The 21,088-nt window shown below is 44.0% G+C and overlaps 1 protein-coding gene across 1 annotated transcript; it reads right to left on the bottom strand.

Moving 5' to 3' along the window:
* Positions 1-11,323: 11,323 nt before the first annotated feature.
* On the bottom strand, positions 11,324-21,074 carry NPC2 (NPC intracellular cholesterol transporter 2). Its single transcript, XM_033109458.1, has 4 exons — positions 20,788-21,074; positions 16,533-16,640; positions 14,258-14,430; positions 11,324-12,130 (listed from the first exon to the last, which is right to left on the bottom strand). The coding sequence occupies exons 1-4, from the start codon at positions 20,867-20,869 to the stop codon at positions 12,044-12,046; spliced, it is 450 nt and encodes a 149-aa protein (XP_032965349.1). The 5' UTR covers positions 20,870-21,074; the 3' UTR covers positions 11,324-12,043.
* Positions 21,075-21,088: the final 14 nt, after the last annotated feature.

The raw sequence follows: 21,088 nt of genomic DNA, 5'->3' as shown, positions 1-21,088 counted from the left end.
GACTGCTTACGTGCACACATTGGGCTCAGCACATAGTCCGGGCCTATTTGGTGGTTTTAAATTCAGGGATGGCATGAAGAGTGCATTTTTGCTGCTAAGTCTGGCAATTTAACCCAGAATAACCTCTAGGTGCTTTCCAACCCTGCAATTTATTTTTGTATTGTTCTGGTTGAAAAATGAAAACCCCTCTCTGCCAGCAACTAATTTGCCAAAATAAACAAGAATTCTGTTTTTCATGACAAAGACGGCCCCTGAATGCCAATCTTAGGGCTGCCAGATTGCAATTTGAAGTGGGTGCATCCAGCACGGTGACAACTTGCAGGTGATTTATCGTGGAGGTTATGAGAAAAGGAGAAAACACAGTCAATAGGGAGTGGAGAAGTGTTGCCTCGTTCTTGCCTCACCTCTAACTTCTCTGGCAACAAATCTTGTGCCCTTGACTTTCTATAGTCCCCCCTTTTAGTTTTATTAAACTGCAGATGATTTTTTTTCCCCATTCTGTTCTATTTGGCTTATTTCCAGCCCTGTCCTGACAAGGGTGCCGCCTGGCTTGCTGCTTGCAAACCACATCACTGCCAGCACCTCACTCCTTGCCTTCCCTTCCCCTGAACGATGCATTGGAAAGGGAGGGGGCAGGTGTGGATCTGAGATACAGACTTGCTGAGAAGCTGGAAAGAATTTGCTCAAGTAGGCAGAGTGGGGTGTCTGGGGGTGGAGGCTCTGAGTGGTACCAGCCAGGGACCATTAGAGATTATGATGGGGGAATTAAAAGCAGTGATTATGTCTGAGAACACTGTCTCCTTCATCTCAGCCTCTGGGGAGAATCTATCCCAGTAATCACCACTCCTCTCCCCACTGCTGCTCTCCAGGCTCAGCTCACTCACAAGGACCCACCAGCCTTCCTCTCACACTTATTCTTCCAACTTCCTGCTTCCTACCACCTACCGCTGTGCACTTCACTAGTCATGGCTTTGCAACTTGAATGGTTGTCTTTGCCAAGATTCTATCTACTCTGGTCCCTGGGATTCCCTGGGCTGGACAGCAGGCAAGTATTTGTTGTACAGTGGTTTCAAGGTGCCTCATTTTAAAAACAGACACAGCCCTGACTTCGAGGAGATCACGGTTTCTCTTGGAGTCGCGGTAAACAAGATAACATGGAAACATGCAGAGAAACTAGGGAGCAATTTCCTTACAGGCTAGGGCAGGAAGTTAAATTCTCTTCCTACGTTCTGCTTTCATCTCGCGCTTGCTGCCTCCCCACCGTCCCTCCACAATTCCTCCCTGAATAATTTGGACACAACACGCCATGGAGTCTCTTATTTAGACCCTCTCCACAGAGACACAGAAGTGGCCCCAACTCTCTCTGGAGGAGGGGGCAGGCAGAGCACTCTTGATAATAAAATCCAATGAACAATTTACAGCCCAGATTAGGAGTTCTTTGCTATGAGTCAGTTCAACACTTAATGTGCAACTCCTCCGCCTACGGAACCCTGTGCCAGGTCTCTTTGGGAGTGGTGGGGGGTACAAAGATGAATAAGAAAAGTCTTGCCTCTAGAGAGCATGTCCTCCATGCATTCGTAATACCACATGACTTACAAAGCTTCAGTCATACAGAATCCTCCGGAATATGGTACTTTTGAGGTATTAATGCGTCTCAGACTCACTGCGCTACCACTAAAGTCATTAATGTCTTTAAAATCTCATGAGTTTTTATAATCATTGTAAAATTTATATTTTACTCTATATCAGTATTGGTTTTAATAGAAAATGATCCTCCTTTCCCCAATCCCTCACTCCTCAAAGTCTAGTTATAACTGAAGCGGTAGGAAAATGGGACAGTTATTCTGTATTTTGTAACCCAGCATCTTATCTGACACCCAAGGAACACAAGTACCCCCTGAGGGACAATCAGGATAATAGACACTCAATACCTATTTATCTATTCCCCCTCCTTCCCAGGCCACCTCCTAGGGCTGACCTTGCCAGGCCGTCCATTTTTTCCACCCTGAGCCTCCATTTTTCCTACCGTGGGCCTCCACCTCTTCACGCCAGGAACCTCCTCGTGCTGGGACCGCCCACCCCTGGCTTACCTTGTTTTCATGCTCCCTGTCCAGTTCTTGTTTTTATGTTTGGTATTAGTTGGTTTTGTTTTATGTTAAATTTTTATTGATCTTGCTAATAAATTATAAATTCCAAGGTAATGCATAGAAAATTTTAATGAAACAAAACATTTTTACCATTATTTCCTTTCAAAGGATCTAGGAAGTACCTAGATCATCTTAAGGAATTAATATTTTATTAGAAAATCGTAAAACACCAGAGCAAGGCTCTGAGGTAGGCATTTTCTGTTAGCTCATTCAGTCCTCACAACAGTGGTATAACGTCTCTCTTTATTTCCACTAAACGTGAGATTAGAAAATAAATTGCTGAAGGTCCCACAGTTAGTCATCGGTCGACCAAGATTTTGAATACATGGTAACAGGAAGTTACAAACCCATGGGCTTTCTTTCCCATTGCTTCTGATACACTGACTGAAAAGGCCTTATCCTTCAAATTGATCTCTCAAACAGGGAAAAAAGAAATTCTCTACAAGATCACCTCCTCTCCTTTCTCAGAATACTGCGTAATCTTTATAGTTCCTAATTTAGGGACTAACAGCTTCCTGCTGTTATTATAAGCAATGATGATTAATCCAAATGGGTTAGATCGCCTGTTTCCTAGTGTATTAATTTCAGGTGTTATTTCCTGAATTTGACTTATCCCACCCAGTTCAGGGGACTTAAAGCCTCTATGTAGATGAAGGAAAATGACGCAGATGTCAGATCTCCAGGGCTCCTTTTGTAGAGAGTCGGGAAGCGGTGAGAAAAAGTTTGAGTCTACAGGATTCTGGGTGGGCCCCTGAAAAACGAGTTAATCGGTCAGGGAGTATTCGTCAGGAATATATGCCCACATTAGCTACGAAGACTGCTAACCTCAGTCTGACTGACTGGCATTGTCTCTAGTTACTTTTGACTCAGGCTAACCCTCAGGCACATTTGCTGATTTGGGTCTAGGTTGCCAACACAGCCTGCAGAGTGGCCCTGTCCAACCTGCAGCCAGGAGCATGAAGTTTTGTTTGGTATTGTTTTTGGTTTTGGACACATAACCATTTAGGCCTGAGGCAAATAGTGGCCCAAAAAAGTCATTAATCAGTCCAATAATGAATTCATTCAAAAAAGATTTATTGGCCACCTGTGCCTTCAACTAAAAGCTGTGCTTGTCTCTGGGAATGATGCGATGAGCAAAGCAGAAATGTGTTCTACCCCAATGGTGGTTACAAGTTCCTGGGAGAGACACACATGAATCAAATCATCCCACCGGCATGGAATTCTGAATTGTGCCATGAAGGGAGAGAACAGGAGGCTGTGAGAATGGAAGCAAAGTACTTGATCTGATCAGGGGAAGGTGTCAGCGAAGACTGCCCTAAGGAAGAGATATTTCAGTAGAAATGTGGAGGATGAGTAGGAATTAACTAAACGAAGGTTAGTTCAGGGAGGGGGAGCATTCCAGGCAGAGGGGACAGTATGACATAAGAGACTCGTGGTTGGGGGTAGGAAGACAAACAACTTGAGGAACTGAAAGGAGACCAATGTGGTTGGAGGGGACAGAGAAGGAGAAGTGGGTCAGCGGGGCTGAGTAAGTGGGGGCCAGAATTCTGAAATCCAAATACATCATTTTAGCTGAGTATGTGTATAGTCACTGGGTGTGTAGTCAGGACATAACCAGTTCCACAGCAAATTAAGTAGGAGGGACTTTAAGTAAAAACAAATTAACCAGTATCAGTAGTTCAGGAGGAGGTAAATTCACTACAAGGAATCTTCCAAAAAACCTCAGAAGAAAAAGATCAGGGACATGTTTGTTGAATGAATGAAAGAAGGATAAATGATGGATGAATAAAGATCAAGGACAGTAGTAGACGTCTCCATTTCCAGCCATGCTTCCAGCAGACGTCCCTGACTGGACCCTGCCTCTTTCAGAACAAATCGCCCACAGTGCTCTGCCCACAGTCGGGTTGCCACGTCATTCTGTACCTGGGACGGTCACGGCGTTGTCCCACCGTATCACAGTGATTTGCTGCTTGCCTCTCCCACTAGACTCTGAGTTCCTTGAAGGCAGGGATGTTGCCTTACTCATTTTTTTCATCCCCAGGGTCCAACACGGTGCCTGGCGTTTAGTAGGTGCTCAGTAAGTGTTGCTTGAAGGAATGCACACTGTGCTGCCCATATCCATTCAACCAGACTGCATGGCGATCAGGACGGTAGACGTGAGCAGTTGCCTGAACTTTCTTATACGCGCCTGACTAACAGCAAACGTTTCAGGGGAGCCAGCTACATTAGACAGCTGTTTTGTGGCCGAATCTTAAACTTGTTCTTAAAGTGTTCAAATCCAGGACATTGCTTTTCTTGTGGGTTTTTCAGTGCGTGCGTTCAGCTCATCAAATCAGTAGGAGCTAAGCAGGAAAATGCAAAGGGTGAATTGCCAGTCTTTCCCAATAGCCCATGGTAAGTTTCTGAGTGTGAGCAGTCTTTGTATTTCCAAGCTACAGGTATACACCCATCATCTCCTTTTGTCCATATAACACCTCTATGAGGTATTTAACTAAAAGGGATGAAATGATTCATCCCAGGTCATGGCAAATCAGTCAGGCCAAGCGGCTTTTCTCCTACATTCATCCCACTGCCTTACTCCCTACCCAGCACTTGTCCTGATCTCAGTGGCCAGTCTGGGAAATGCTTTAGCTAGTTCTTTGGGCCTTGTTCCTGCTGAGCAAGGGAAGCTGAGGGGCGTCTGCCATGGGCTGCAGAGATTCAATGTACCAGAGATGGGAGAGACTTGGGGAAACCAGATCTGATTTCTATCACCCTCTCAAAGGCAACCTGATACAACATGCAGCTACAGAGCCATCGTCATGACCCAGGCAGGAGCAGCCAGGGGGAGGCAGGAGGCTTGAGGAACTAAATTGGAGATAGACAGCAGCCAGGAGGGAGGGGGAGCCATTTCCTCTGGAGCCCAGGACCAGGGAGCCTGCAGGCTGGAGACAGCTAGTGTTGTCAGTGAGTCCTGGACGCAGATGACAGCCGGCTTCTACAAGATTTGAGCTCGAGTCCTGTTCTACAGCTACCTATCTAGGATAGGGCACTATGTATCTTTCTTTAGAAGAATGAAATCACTTCAACTGTTAGCTTCCTGTCCCTTTGGAGACTAAGGCTGCTGTAGGGTTAAGTGGTCAGATTCAAAACCTAAAGAATCATGACATTTTTCCATATTAAAAAAAAATTCACTAAACATGAACTGCTGAGTGCTGAGTTCTAGGCATTTACTTAAAAGATGAAAGGGCAGTCTCTATTCTTAATATGTTTACAGTAGGTAAATTGACATACAAAAATTATACATGAAAAAGAATGTGGTTAAGTGTCATGAAGAGAGGATTAAAACCTGCCTTAATGAAGGCAAACCAGAGGGAGGGCCATCAGGGAGGCCATCAGTTTTGAATGGCACCAGGAATTAAATCTGGAAGACAAATCCATGGCAAATGCCTATGATTCTGGGCCATTGAGCAGTTTCCATGGCTGCAACCTCCCTTTCTTATCTAGGAGAATAATAACAATCAGGTGCTTGTTAGACTCAGGCACTACACGGAGCACTCTGCATACACCACCTCAGGTCGTCAGGAAACCACCCTGAGGTGGGTATTATCCTATTACACAACTGAGAAAATAGGGGCCTTCAGAAGTTAAATAAAGAGAGTAGAGCTTAAGAGTACTCCTCACACACACACGCACACACATACACACACACATATGCACGCAGAGTCGATCAGCTGGAGAGAGTTGGAGGTGGGATACGATGCCAGCTTATGTTGAAAAATTTTAATGTTATAGAAGTCTACAAACAACTACTGTGATCTAACAGTGAAAACCTCGCCACAAACCTTGGCGCAATACTCAGTTGCCCTGTGGAACAGTCAAGATTCTAGGTGGCATCTCTTTCTCTGGTGCCAGGCTCCTAGAGTCTAAAGCTCCCTGGGAGGGGCAGAGACCAACAAGCCCAGGGAGGAGAAGATAAGATGAGGAGAGAAAAGCGAGACCACACACTTCAGAATTCTGGAGAATCAGGTGCAAGTCTGATGGGCCAAACATATCTGTGATGGTCTCTCAATGAACGTCTTGGCCTTTGTCTCAGCCCTAAGCCCTTATGGACTCCCGGGATTTTCCTTGCTCTCACAAGTGTGATTCATGTCTGCTTCCCATGGTGTCCAAACTTCCCTTTTGTGTCTTATGAATGAAAAAGGGACTATGTAGCAAACCTGGGGGTTCCGGGGGCTACCTAGCAGACCTGACAAGCCCAGTGACCAAAAGTAACCACACGGGATGGTCTGGTCATAAATTCCTAACTGGGCAGGTCATGGCGGCTAGTCACGATCTCAGCTTCCTTAGCGAAGGTCAGTCTTTTCATCAAGTGAGTTCTGTCCATCGTCCTTTGCCTCTAGAGAGCATGTCCTCCATGCATTCGTAATACATCTAGGTATGCGTCTAGGATAACATACCTTTGAAATGTCAGAGTCATTTTCTATTTTACACCCCTGGAAGGCACAACACCCCCCCAACCAGAACGTAAGTCCAGAGAATCCCTCATTGTTATCTTGTTCCCTGCATACCACCTTCATATCCTGTAAATGTTAAATGTCAACTATCCTGTACCCACCAATGTCAAAGAAGTGTTTCTCCATTTTGTTTTTTATCCATTTCTATAGATTGACTCACTTTGCTTTCTCCTACCTTCTTCTTTTTTTAAAAAAATATTTTATTGGGGAAGGGGAACAGGACTTTATTGGGGAACAGTGTGTACTTCCAGGACTTTTTTCCAAGTCAAGTTGTTGTCCTTTCAATCTTAGTTGTGGAGGGTGCCGTTCAGCTTCAAGTTGTTGTCCTTTTACAGTCTTAGTTGTGGAGGGTGCAGCTCAGCTCCAGGTCCAGTTGCCGTTGCTATTTGCAGGCGGCGCAGCCCACCATCCCTTGTGGGAGTCGAAACCAGCACCCTTGTGGTTGATAGAACGCGCTCCAACCACCTGAGCTCATCCAGGAGCTCAGCGGCAGCTCAGCTCAAGTGCCGTGTTCAATCTTAGTTGCAGGCAGCACTGCACACCATCCCTTGTGGGAGTCGAGGAATCGAACTGGGAACCTTGTGGTTGAGAGCCCACTGACCCATGTGGGTATCGAACCGGCAGCCTTCGGAGTTAGGAGCATGGGCCGGCCCTCTCCTACCTTCTTAATCTACCACCAATCCAACCTTCCTTTCATCTTCTCCTTTGATTCTCATGTATAAAATAAGCTGCAAAACTGCCATTCTTTGGAGCATTTTCTCAATCTGTTGACTTCTTGCTTCGGGTCATGTCCTCAAAATTTGACTCAAATAAACTTGCATGAAACTTTTTTGTAGGCTGGAGTTCTTTCGTTGACAATCTCAATGAATCAGAAACTGTTAGTTCTGACAGAGATTCTAGAGATTATCTAGCGCAATCCCTTCAATGTATACACTACACGTTAGCAGTAGTTAATGGCAGAGCCACTAGAATGTTTTCTGTTTGTTTCAGTAAAAGGTCATCTTACTACTAAACACTGATATACGTTATTTCCCTTGATTGTAAAACCCAGAAAAGAATCTTACAACTGCTGTGCACATTCATTGAGAACCTCCATCAAACCTCGTCTTTAATATTTTGCTCCATCAGCAGTACCCCCTTTCGGGGTGGAGGCATGCGGGTGAGGAGGGGTGAGACAGGGAAGTAATGCATTTCTCTAATGCTGAGAACAGCGACTGCTAGTGCTGGCCTGCCCTTCTGCTTCCTCACCTGGAACCCCCGCATCTCTGCCACGTTCAAGGCCAGCAGCCATTCATTTCGTCTGCGAGGATCCTTATTGGCCTGACCCACTGGCAGTCAGAGCTAAACTGATTCTTTCACCTACTGGCTGCTTATCTGGGACACACAATGTGTAGAGAACAGCCTGCCATGCAGAGAGCAGCCAAGACTTTCCCTCTCGGAGCCCAAGCAGATGAGGCTGGCAGCACTGACATGCTAGGCCCGCCCCAGGACCTCACGTCCTTCCTCTCCATCTGGGACAGCAAGCATCTGCGCTCTGCGGCTAGCGTGGGGCAATGAGCAGAGAACAGGTGGGGAATGCCTGTAGAAAGCAGAAGTCACTGCTGTTCTTTCCCAGTGGTAAGGAGCTAGCCAGGTTCACCACGTTGCTCGCACTCTTCTGGGACCCTCAAGCCAACTATGCAGCCCATCTCCTGGGCTCTACCTGCCACTAGCTCCTTCACTCCTTGTTAGGAACCAAACCCCTGGTTTGGAGAGCATGGTAGGTTCCCATAGCAATGGGCCTTTTAACTGTTTCCACGGCAACCAACACCCAGACCATTTAGTTGCTAGTCAACTGACAGCTGTAAATGAATAGAATTCAGTTTAGAATATGAGGGCTAGGCTAGGAGATTCTCTTCATAGAAAAAGACACAACCACCCCAAATGACTCAACTTGGTTAAAGGCAGCATCTGTGGAGATCCCGCGCCACTTTCAAACTCAGGTCACACAATACTGCCCATCTCATTCCCAACATACACATGCAGACCCCTCAAAGGAGAATCCAAGGCCTTTAAATGCCCCAAGCTCTATTTCCTGTTCCATCTTCTTCCCAAAGGGCCCTTAGGAAAAACAGTTGTTCAAGGTGACTGTCATCGTGGGGACATTTCTCACACATAGCCCTTTCCTCTGCGTCAGTGCTTTTCCTCTGTACCATGACCCTGTCCTCACACCAACCCAGTCATTTAAGCAATATTTGCTTTTTGGATTCTCTGCCATAAGTAGCTAACTCCAGACCATCTTCCCTTAGTCTGAACCTCACCTATGTCAAGCCACCCTCCCCACATCTGTAGGTGTTCTCCGAGAACAGAGAACAGACTGTTTTTAATCAACCTTTGCAAAGCATGACTGAGATCAATTGGTTTCTTTCAGAAAGTCAAGTAAGATCTCAAAACTAAACATAGAGGACTGGAAATTACTCCATGCTTTATTGCTTTTTATTAGTCTGGTTTGACTAAATGCCAGGCCTCCCACCTAACACACTACCAAACTGGGGATACTAGGTATTGTGTTTCCTTGATTCTGTAAGCAGGGGTGATGCTCATGTTTTTTTTTTAAGATTTTTTTTTTTTTATTGGGGAAGGGGTACAGGACTTTATTGGGAAGTGTGTACTTCCAGGACTGTTTCTTCCAAGTAAAGTTGTTGTCCTTTCAATTTTAGTTGTGGAGGGTGCCGTTCAGCTTCAAGTAGTTCTCCTTTCAGTCTTAGTTGTGGAGGGCGCAGCTCAGCTCCAGATCCAGTTGCTGTTGCTAGTTGCAGGGGGCACAGCCCACCATCCCTTGCGGGACTCGAGGAGTTGAACTGGCAACCTTGTGGTTGAGAGCCCACTGGCCCATTTGGGAATCGAACCGACAGCCTTCGGAGTTAGGAGCACGGAGCTCTAACCGCCTGAGCCACCGGGCCGGCCGGTTTTTTTTTTTTTTAACAACTGGAGTCTGGGATTCTTCTATCCTGGAATTCATGCAAAAGAGGAGCTGTGTCTCCTCCATGGCTTGCTCAGTGGACTAGAAAAGTATGAGACTCAGAAAGAACATGACCTTTTTTATACAGCCTAAGATCCAGTGCTTCTCAAAGTTTTAATGATTTGGGGGCACCAGTGAACCATTTGTACAGAAGATGCCCTTTCAAACCAATCCCCCAGCGGGAGCCTACCTAGTTCACTGCTGCAGGCTCGTGTAGTCTCACAATGGCCGGTGAACAGCTATAAGCTGTTGCTTTACCCTTCTGCTCGGACTGAAGGGTATATACTAGCTGAACTGCTTTTCTTCTGTCATTTAATGTATGAGACAAGAGTATGAAATGCAGAGCAGGTAGCTGTTAGCCTCAAAGGAGCTCAATGACATGAGGAGTCTTCTGGGAAGAGGGAGAGAGCACACACGAGAAATGAGCTTTTCCAGGCACCTCAAAAAGTTCTGTACACTGTGGGTAGCCTCATTTTTCTGAGGCGACACAGCACACAGCAGATTGAAATGTGATTTTCCTGCTGTTTCTAGATGAGGAACAATGTCTGTCTCCTAAAATAATAGTTTCCGTTTACTATCTGTGCTGTGTGTGAGGGGTCATTCCGAATCTTTTATGTATCATCTCCTTTAATGATGTATCATCATCTTCTTTATCATAGCCCTACTGTTACTAGTTACTATCCCAATTTAACAGATAAGGATACTGAAATGCGGGAGAGGTTAAGGGATTCACAGATCGCACTGGTGGTTCTATTAATTGGTGAAGCCAGGATCCAACTACTGGCAGTCTGCAGCCAGAGACCACAGCAGTTTAACTGCTTTGGAATTTATACGGGTCCATCATGGGGAGACAGAGTGGGCTGTGCTTCTGGACACAATGTGAGAGGATACACAAAACGTCTTAGCTAAAGAGTACAGTGGTTGAATGGCTCCGGGAATTAACTAGCAAATCTTGGCTGTTGATAACTTCATTCCTGATCTATGGCTGTCCCCTGGTGGTTTCCCTGGGAAATTCACAAGCCAAAGAAATCCAAGTGAAATTAGTGGGATGAAATGAACTGGACCAAATAACTTATTTGCTGTATAAGCAACCCAACAAAAAACAGATAGCCTTTCGAGGTCCACGTTACTCAGCTCAGTTATAAATAGGGTTGTAATCCCTGTGACGGCTAAGAGCTGATTGACAGCACGTTGACTGAAACAGGAAGCAAAATACATGCTCCATGATTACACTTGTACTTCCAAAGGAGGCGATTCCAAGATTTAATGAACTCGGCCATTACTTGCAAGATCACATTTCATTGTTAAGCTTCTAGGCTTTCCTCAAGACAGAAGGTTCCCAAGACGACTATGCTTCACGCCAACTTGTGACCTCACTCCGAGCCCCTCCTCAATTCAGTTCCCTTGACCTTTCAAATGTTATTATTCAACTAGGTGCAGTTTGCTTTCACTGCTTATTTCAAGCATACTTGGTGGTATGAGATTATACAAAATAAAGCAAAACAAGGTCATTTTGTATAAAATAGATAGGTAAGGTCTACCAGGGCAAAAAGGGGAGAGAAGGTCGTTTCTGAAGAGTCATGTTTTTCCTGCACTCTGGGACACGGGACTGGGTGCCTACCTTCCATGGATCTGGGGTAAATACTCCATCTGAAAGAAGCAAGTGACCACGGCACCAATACAGAACACTGCCATCTTTTTATTTATTCAAAGGGACATTTCCAGGTACAGAAAGAAATCACAAGGTAATATTAGAAAAAAATAAAAATCAAACACCTGCTAATCAAGTGTTGCACTTAATGAAAACTACCTAAGACAGAAAAGGAGCCATGAGATCACCACTGAGAACAGTCACCCAAAACACCACCCCTCCACCGAAACGCTGGATACCACTGGAGAGCAGGGCATTGTTGTTGTTGCAGCGTAGCTAGAGGTGTTGTCAAGAGTCAGCAGACTTGTGGGCCAGATGCACTGAACTCAATGAGGCACTTGAAGATGTACTATCACAGCTAGAGGGATGTGGTTTGGAACCTGTCCTCCACTGCAAATGCCAATACCCCCAGGGCAAGTCAACCAATATCCTAAGCAGCCTCATCTGGGTCCTGTCTAGCTGGACCCTCCTTATTCCAACAGCAAAGAACACTGCAGACAATTAAATCAATCCCTACAGTCTCTCCTTTTCCTTCAACCCTTTTACAAAAGATGTTATTACAATGGCAACAGTTCTGAGCTCTCAGGAAATAGGGTCTTAGGTGCGGTTGGAGGTTGAGACGCATGAAACAGTTGTCTAGAAATTCCTTTCATCTTATGGCACTGATTTAGTTTAAACTGGACTTCTCTTTCTCTCCCTCCACCCAGGTGCTCTCATCCCCAGATGGACATATTGGCATCAAATAGTTCTAGCTTTCAATCTGTACTGGGATTTCCCAGCAGAAGAGACATTTCTCTTTGTCATCCTGAAGTTCCCACTTCACCACCAGTTTTATCTGGAGAAAGAGAAAAAGAATTGGGAAAAATGAAACTAGGACTTCACCTCAATCCAGAATTGGTTTAACTACGAATCCTAGATGTACATTTAAACAAACTGCCTAATTCTTGATGCTTTTCTTCTTAAATCCTCCCATTATGAAAGCCGCTGCAGCGGTGGGCACACCCTGTGTCCTTAAACTTAGAAGAGTAAACCAAGTTATACCTATGATTTGGTGTCAGCACCATATACTAACCTAGTTAACTTATCAAATATAATTTCTAAAGCATTGTTTTTCTGTTTTAGATCAATGGTACATAAACAAAGGCTTACATGAAAAATAATTCTACATTTAGACCATTTCTCATGTATGTGGAGATGTGATCCAGCTTTTTTCGACTGTAACCACGAAGAGCAGAGAGTAAAAAGTTAGATTCTTAGGTATAAGGAAACTTATGTGTTAGTTGGAAATGGAAATGTCAAAGCACAAAGGATGTCCAAAGAAGTCTACTGTTGTATGAATAACTTCAGTAGCGTTGCAGTATATAGTTTCAGTTAACTTCCTTAAACTGCTTTTGATAATAGTACACCTCATTAGGTATCTCTGCCTTAACTTGTTACACTCATACTATGAGCTGTCCTTTCTAATTCTTTTCCTTTGTGCATTTAAAAAAATGTATTTATTTTTCTCAGTCACAGTTGACATTCAATATTATTTTATATTAGTTTCAGGTGTACAGCACAGTGGTTAGACATTTATATAATTTATGAAGTGACCCCCCCATTAGTCTAGTACCCACCTGGCACTATACATAGTCGTTGCAACATTACTGACTATATTCTCTATGCCGTACTTTACCTCCCTTCTAATTCTTAATAAATCACTGACACTTTGCCAGTCCTTTCTTACGTGGACATTAGCTTACTTGGTATTAGTTACTACCACTCTTTTGTACTCAGCTGTTTCTTTACAACACAACATTTGAGGGACAGTGATACCCAGCTTTTGGAAACTTGTTTTGTGAGTTTTTCAAGACAAGTACATATTAACTATTTCACGTAGTGCTTAAGTTAACATAGCTTAAGCTGTTTTTCAAATGAAACGCAATTCACCTAACAATAACTACCATATATTAAGTGCCTACTATGTATCAGGCCCTAACTTGACACTCTGTATAAGTAACGGAGGCTCTGAGATGCCCAAGATTATATGGCTACTCTGCAAATTAATGTATAAATCTATCCCTGACCTTTAGGGTCACTGACATCCTGTAAACACAGACTCTCTATATTGGAGACTCTTTAGAATGTTCTTTACTTACTTGCTGCTTCTAGAAAATAAATGGCTAGATTGCGCCTGGTTCTATTTAATTTCCTTTCAAAAAATGTAACTCTCTTTTCTTCATGGAAAAAAGTAATCCTTTTATGTCTCCATTCTCATCAAGATTTGTGTCTTTAATACAGGCCCATTCCAGCATTCTCTACCTTACAAATGTTAGGTAAAAAAAGAAGTAGGTATAGCAGAGTCAGAGGTGAAGGTAGGGGTTGGCAGGCGGTGGAGGGGAGAACGAAGAGTGGAAAAAGCTCCCTCTGCTGTGGAGCTAACAAACTACTTATAGCTCTCTTGTTAACAGACAAACTACTTACAGCTCTCTTGTTAACAGACCAGGATTTTCTGATGACAATGCTGTAACCGCTTGAAATCCTGAACTATTTGATAACTGGCTAAAATCTTTCAACACTGCATAGGTTTTAGAGTCAGAAAACCTGGCTCTAAATCTAGGCTGTAATATTTCTTAACTGAGTGGACTCTGTTCATATTACATAACACTGGAGACTCAAATTTCTTCATCTGTAAAATAGGGATAATACCACCCCTGCACAGAGTGGTCATGAGAATCCAGTTAAATAGTAGATATAAAAATGGCTAACCATTAGACTATAGACAAAGAACGGGGGACACAATGGAAAGTATCTGCCATACCTCTTGGTTCCTAACACTCTAGTTTATCTCCTTTCCCTCAGGCTTCTGCTTCTTCATCATAGAGATGAAGGACTTCTACTCTAATCTTCTCTTCTACCTCATTCTTCAAATATATAATCTACTCACAAGGCCTCCAGTGTCCTTAACAACAATGTCACTTACAGAGGGGTAGTCACTCTTCACTGGTAGTTTATTCAGGTAGCTGTAGGTCTTGTTTTTTTCAATGGGGCAGTTGACTCCACTCTTACAACCATCAGACTCAGGAATGGGAAAAGCAATTGGGACGCCCATCAAGATGCCATATACCATGGCTTTGCTCCCTTGAGACTCAGTACCTGTGAGAGAGAGAGAGAGAGAGAGAGAGAGAGAGAGAGAGAGAGAGAAGAGAAGAGAATCAGATAGTGAAGGAAACAGCCTATTTCCAAACTCTAAATAAAAAATTTAGATACATTCTCAAGCAATGGCATTGCTATGATAATATGTACCTCTTAATTCCTAGGGCCTATTTCTCTTTGTAGTTATGCTACAGAGCAAGTATTCACTCCAAAACTTGAAAAATTACTGAATTATGGGGGGGGGGGTAAGGAATCACTGGGGATTGTTTTCTTTGCTCTTAACCCCACCTTGCTCTTCACTGCCTTTGTTTCTCAGGAGAATCAGAGCTACTTGGATAAATCACCTAATCCGACAAAGTAACTGATTTTTGGCAGTACACTTTCTATTTACTATTTACATCAGCTTCTGTCAAAGTGCGTTGTGTATCTTAAAAAGTGTTAGGAGATTGGTTTCTTGAATTCTCCAACACTCCTGACTAAAGGATTCCATTAGAAATTAAGAATAAAATGGAAGGCGAAGAGGGAATAAGGAGTCTACATGGACATGCCATGGATTGTAACAGTAGAAAAAGAGGCAACCTTTTAGAAACTAGGTTATTAGGTTGGTGCAAAAGTAATTGTGGTGGGGGCTGGCCCGGTGGCTCAGGCGGAAGGCTGCCAGTTCGATTCCCACATGGGCCAGTGGGCTCTCAACCACAAGGGATGGTGGGCAGTGCCCCCTGCAACTAGGATTAAACACGGCACCTTGAGCTGAGCTGCCACTGAGCTCCCAGATGGCTCAGTTGGTTGGAGTGCATCATCTCAACCACAAGGTTGCCAGTTCGACTCCTGCAAGGGATGGTGGGTTGCGCTCCCTGCAACTAGCAATGGCAACTGGCCCTGGAGCTGAGCTGCGTCCTCCACAACTAAGACTGAAAGGAGAACAACTTGAAGTTGAACGGCACCCTCCACAACTAAGATTGAAAGGACAACAACTTGACTTGGGAAAAGTCCTGGAAGTAAACACTGTTCACCAATAAAGTCCTGTTCCCCTTCCCCAATAAAATCTTTTAAAAAAAAAGTAATTGCGGTTTTTGCTATTATTTTCAATTGCAAAAACAGCAATTACTTTTGCACCAACCTAATAGAAAGAGGCACATTTCTTGCTAAGCTCTACCCTCCATATAACAAGATGGGTAGGAGGAATAAATATAATAAAATTAGGGCAAACAGAGTTACGAGCTGTTAGGTTATTCTGGAGATCCAGAGTATTGACTGTGCCCTTCTTTCTGTCTGGGTTGGTGATTACTTTTGTTTAGAAGGTATTAATACTGTTTTGGTTTGGAACAATAAAGGGGCCCGGGTATCATCTTGAAGCGAAACTAACTCTAATACTTAGAGCTGTTTTTAGGCTTAAGAACAAGAGATGGCAGGAATGTTGAGATTTCTTTTTTAGACTGTCTAGTCCAGTTCCATAGGATAGAAAATCAGAGAGGTATTCTAGAAATAAAGACTTTGCATTTGTCTAGATTCCTGGGCATCTGAAGGTGATGAATGTGGTACCAGAAAGCAACAAGTTCCAAAAATATTTCCTTAAAGTTAAAGAAAGCTCTCAGATTTCTTGATTGCTTCTTGGGTCCCCAGTGAGTTCCCTAAACCTTACCGAGGCTAAGTATTAACTGCTCTTGTATTTTGAGGCAGAACATAGGTATGTTGCTTGAAATAACAGTATGGAGAAGTTCTAAAGTCTACAGATTTGGGGTCTGTGCTAATACTCTGCAGTCTGTAGGTAAACAGAACTGACATTCCCATAAAAGCCTACTGTGCGATATGATCCCAAATAGGAGAGAGAGAAGCCAAGCTGTCTTTTCTCACCTGTAAACACATGGAAATCTCTCTCTTTGCTTAAAGGGAGTCTGGATTCTAGGAAACAGACATAGGGGAACCCCATTATGAGAAGGGTATCTAAGGGCATAGTGAAAGCTAGCTTTGCACAAGTTAGAAGGGAAGGCACAGAACTCTTGATTGCAGTTCCCCTCCCCCACATCCCTAAGCTCTTCCAATACTTGAGATTGATGTCATGCTTTAAGATGAATTTGAAGGTAACAGTCACTTTTACTCACTACTAGTGAAGGTGACATTGACGGTGTAAGACTCTCCTTTCTGCAGATGGCAGGGCTGGATGGGGCATGGGCTCACATTCACTTCCTTTATAACTCCAACCTCGGAACCTGCAAAAGAAGGAAAATGATTTGGAAAAGGAGGAAAATAAACCACCTAGGCTGTCCCTACTTAATAAGATGATGCTCTGCTCTCCCAATGAGGGTGAGCTCGTTCTCCAGGAAACTGCTTATATTTGATGGGTAAAGGGGAATTAAGGGAATTATAAAGTATACGAGGTCTGATAATTAAGTTCGCAAACTTGTTGCAATAATGTTGCTAACCTTTTTTTGCTATCAAGGGATAAGTCACTATGAATCTGTACCAACTGGACAGTTAACCAAGTTTACTATTTGGAAGTGCTGGGAAGGCTGCGTGAAAAAGTTAGACGACCTGAACTTCTCGCCAACAATTCATGGCTCTTGCATCTCAACAATGCACCAGCTCACACAGCACTGTCTGTGAGGGAGTTTTTAGCCAGTAAACAAATAATTGTATTAGAACACCCTCCCTACTCACCTGATCTGGCCCCCAATGACTTCTTTCTTTACCCAAAGATAAAGGAAATATCGAAAGGAAGACATTTTGATGACATTCAGGACATCAACGGTAATATGATGACAGCTCTGATGGTCATTCCAGAAAAAGAGTTCCAAAATTGCTTTGAAGGGTGAACTAGGTGCTGCTGGCATCGGTGCACAGATTCTCAAGGGGAGTACTTTGAAGGTGACTGTAGATATTCAGCAATGACGTATGTAGCACTTTTTCTAGGATGAGTTCGCGAACTTAATTGTCCACACATAGCCAGCTCCCCTACTCTACATCCTGGGAGGGCTATACCATGGAAAATCATCTCCACCCCTCTTTCCACTCCGGCACTGGATTTTAAAGCAGCACACATATGGCACAAGTCGCAGTGCTACTGTTTCCATTTGGAATCTTGAGAGTGGTTGCTCCCAAACTGTCCCCCCACCAGCTTTCAATCCTGTCCTGGTATCTCTCCAAATCAGTGGTCTCCAAGCTCTGTATACCCCACCAGTGAGAACAATTTAAGCAGGCACCTGCAATATACAGAGGTACACTCGACTGTGGAAACCCGTGTTCTTCAAAATAAGTATCTTTGAGGTAGGGTGGGTATTTTTTTTTAAAAAATGTTCACTCTAAACAAGGACAAAAGTGCTATTTATTCACAATAAATGCTTGATCAAAAAAGGTTAAGTACAAATCGTTAAAAATCCTGTTATCTCATCCAGGCCCCTGACACTGGACAGCTGAATAGGAGAAAGTGTAAGTGAACTGCTTCCTACCACTGCCGGTAACAGGGTCAGCATAAGCTCTCAACTCAGCCATCACTGTTGAGATAGACTCTGGGACCTGAGCCTGGGTTTGAAATCTCACTGGCCGCATTACTTACCGTGACCAACCTCAAGGCGACATGCTGAACCACTCGGGGATAATAATGGTACCTACCTCACAGAGTAGGTGAGCTAACATACATATAGCTCTTAGGTAAGTGTTGGGAACACAGTAATGCTATACAGTAGTCCCCCTTATTTGCTTTGGGTGGTTTCAGTTACCTGCGGTTAACTGTGTTCCAAAAAAGATTAAATGGAAAATTCCAGAAATAAACAATTCGTTAAGTTTTAAATTGTGAGTAGAGTGATGAAATCTTGCACTGTCCCACTCCATCCCGCCTAGGAGATGACTCATTCTTTTGTTCATCTAGGCACTTAGTAACCGACTGTTCCAGTCCCCGTATTACAGTGCTTATGTTTAAGTAACCCTAACTTTACTTAATAATGGCCCAAAAGCTCAAGAGTAGTGATGCTGGCAATTCAGACATGCCAAAAAAAAGCCATAAAGTGATTCCGTTAAGTGAAAAGGTATGTATGTATATATATATATAGTTTTTTCCATATATATATAGTACTATCCCTGGATTCAGGCATCCACTGAACGTACCCACCTCAGATAAGAGGGGACCACTGTATAAATGTTTACCATTATTGTCATTATATCAGGATTCAGTCGATAAATTGAACCTAGAATAGCTGCTCCTGGGTGGGTTAGCACATTCCCTTTTGACACACAAGGTGGGACTCTCACCTTGAATATATTTTGTGGGTAGAAATTATGGATCCAGCTGATAGAATGGGCTCTTTCTGACTCAAAAGTAGAACACAGGAAGACAGAAAGCAACCCGCAGGTTGGGAGCACATTTTCTGCTTTGCAGTCACCGGGTTAGCCCAGTCCTGGTATGAACTGAGAAGCTCATGGGGATGCTCTCTGCTTTCTCAGCCTGCACCTGCTCTTAGGTGGAACAGTTGAATCATAGTGAACAACACTGCTCCAGCTAGGTCGGTAAATATCTTGCAGTCCTTTATCCCCAGTTTGTTTCTCCATCATGGCAAAATTCTCAAACTATATAGGCAAGAATCCCCTTCTCTAAGACTCTCTCCCACTGTGTCCTATCTTCTACGGACAGGAAAAAAAAAATCCAGAACTTTAAGCAACAACCTATTGAAAATCAGTGCTTATGCTAAAGCTTTCCATGTCCAGCTTCTACCTGCTTCTTTCAAGACTGGGTCACATGATCTCGTAGGAATTGCGTAAAGGGTAGTACTTGTAGCTCCATCCAGTTTTTTGGTTGACAAGAGGTTCTTGGACTTCCAATGTCAGTAAATCAAACTCCTTAGCCCTAAAGTGCAGAAATTGCAAAACTAGTTTGCCTGACCCCATTTCTCACTTAAGGAAATGCCACTCCAGGGGAAAGTGGGTGTACAGTGGAACTCAAAAACTTTTGATGTGGGCGCTGAAGTTTTTACATTGTGTTTCCCAATTCAAAAGTAAATCGAAAATCTGTAACTGAAACTCTCCTTCCCGTAAGAAGTTCCTGCCATCCGCCTATGCCTGCTTTTTTCAAATGAGTAGAGCAGTCTCTGGATTTGGTTTCCTTAGGTTTTTTTTTTTTAAGGTTAATGTTACCATTGAAACAAAGTGGCTCAAAAACACACACTAGTTTCTTATTGCCTACCAGCTATGAGAACTTGGGCAAGGTACTCTATGTGCCTGTTTCCTCATCTGTAAAACAGACTGTGAGGGTTGAATGAGTTAATAAAATTAATACAGTGTCTTCATCCAAATGTTGTTAACTAAGTTTAATGGAGGGAAAGGCAGTAATTTGAGGTAATAAAAATATCTTCCAAGTGCCAGTCTCCTAGTTCAGTGGAATAGCGTTTGTTAAGAATTAATAGGCTAGCAGCGTTTATTCCTTAATTAATCTATCCCCCAGTTCCCACCTTCGTTTTTGCCTCAACATGAATTTTGATGACATAGTGGAAAGAGAATTTATTCCCTCATTTACTTTTTCAACAAATATTTATTGAACAGTTACTATTCTCTGGGCACTGGATATAGAGGAGCAAACTTATTCTGGTTCCCATTCTGCTGTGTGACTTTGGGTAAGTTACTTAATATCTCTGGAATTCAATGACTGAATATACGATCTCCAAGTCTTCTTCCAACGTACAAATTTTGTAAAATCAGTTCCATGCTTCTTTCATTTATCATTATACCTCTCCACTTCAGAAAAGCATGGTTGGAACAATTCTATACGCCTGACTGAACGAATTCACAATTTCTACAGCTCACCCCTGTATTTCTCAACAAAGATTCCAACCACAGCGTCGAGAGGGTTATGTGTCACAAGCTGTGACTGGAAACACGAGTTTTATAGATAGGAGTAATCACAAAACTTCCATAGCCCAAGGGAAACGCTAACGAAATAAGGCTTGAAAAAGAGAACTGACTTTTGACTTGTCAGCAAAAGGTAAATTAAAAAAGAGAACAGAGTGGGAGGGAGAGGTCATCCAAGATACAGACAAAAAAAAGTTCTGCGCCTCACCCCTCACTCCCCGCGCCTCATATGGAGCTTCGGTTGTCGGCCCTACAAACTTGAGGAAACTTCAGCAAAAGGCCCACATCCAGGAACGTCCAGGGACCCCAAACACTCGTTCCAAGGAAAGACACAAAGCTGTGAGCGGTCGAGTTTCCTCGAGGCCGGCACCTTCTCCTCCACCCCAGCCCACTCCACCAGGCGTCCGAGGCTAAGCCTGGGCGCCCACGGGATCGGCCCAACCTAGCCCCGGGTCTCAGCGCGGTGTTCTGGCGGAGGCTCCCGCAGAGGGCGCCGGAACCTCGGGCTAGTCCCGGACTCACCGCAGTCCTTGAAATGCACCGGCTCTGCCAGGGCGGAGGCGCTGAGAGCCAGGAGCAGCCAAGCGACGGCCAAGAAACGCATAGCTGCTAAAGAGCTTCCAAGCGCAAGGAAGGAAGACGCGACCGCCGTAGTCACAAGATATATGGGCAGGGGCTGGCTGGGGGTGGAGCTCAGTCAGGCAACCCGGTACCAGCAACCAAAGCAGAAGCCCCGCCCCCAACTCCTGGGAGCTTGGTTCTGCGGGATCTCGCCCGGGCGCCCCTTTCTCCGCCCATGTTGTCCGCTTTGCGGCGGGGTGGG

Source organism: Rhinolophus ferrumequinum, chromosome 6 (assembly GCF_004115265.2).
Source record: "Rhinolophus ferrumequinum isolate MPI-CBG mRhiFer1 chromosome 6, mRhiFer1_v1.p, whole genome shotgun sequence".
Classification (NCBI taxonomy): domain Eukaryota; kingdom Metazoa; phylum Chordata; class Mammalia; order Chiroptera; family Rhinolophidae; genus Rhinolophus; species Rhinolophus ferrumequinum.
The sequence above is the reverse complement of the archived record's forward strand: the minus strand, read 5'-3'. Positions and strand labels throughout refer to the sequence as shown.

What these genes read in the sequence shown, in the direction of transcription:
- NPC2 (XM_033109458.1), bottom strand. Translation starts at nt 20,869, where the DNA reads ATGCGTTTCTTGGCCGTCGCTTGGCTGCTCCTGGCTCTCAGCGCCTCC. An exon ending in GGTGCATTTCAAGGACTGCG is followed by an intron (nt 16,641 to 20,787) that starts GTGAGTCCGGGA and finishes CTTCTTTTGCAG; the next exon opens with GTTCCGAGGTTGGAGTTATA. An exon ending in TGAAGAGTGACTACCCCTCT is followed by an intron (nt 12,131 to 14,257) that starts GTAAGTGACATT and finishes CTCTTTCTCCAG; the next exon opens with ATAAAACTGGTGGTGAAGTG.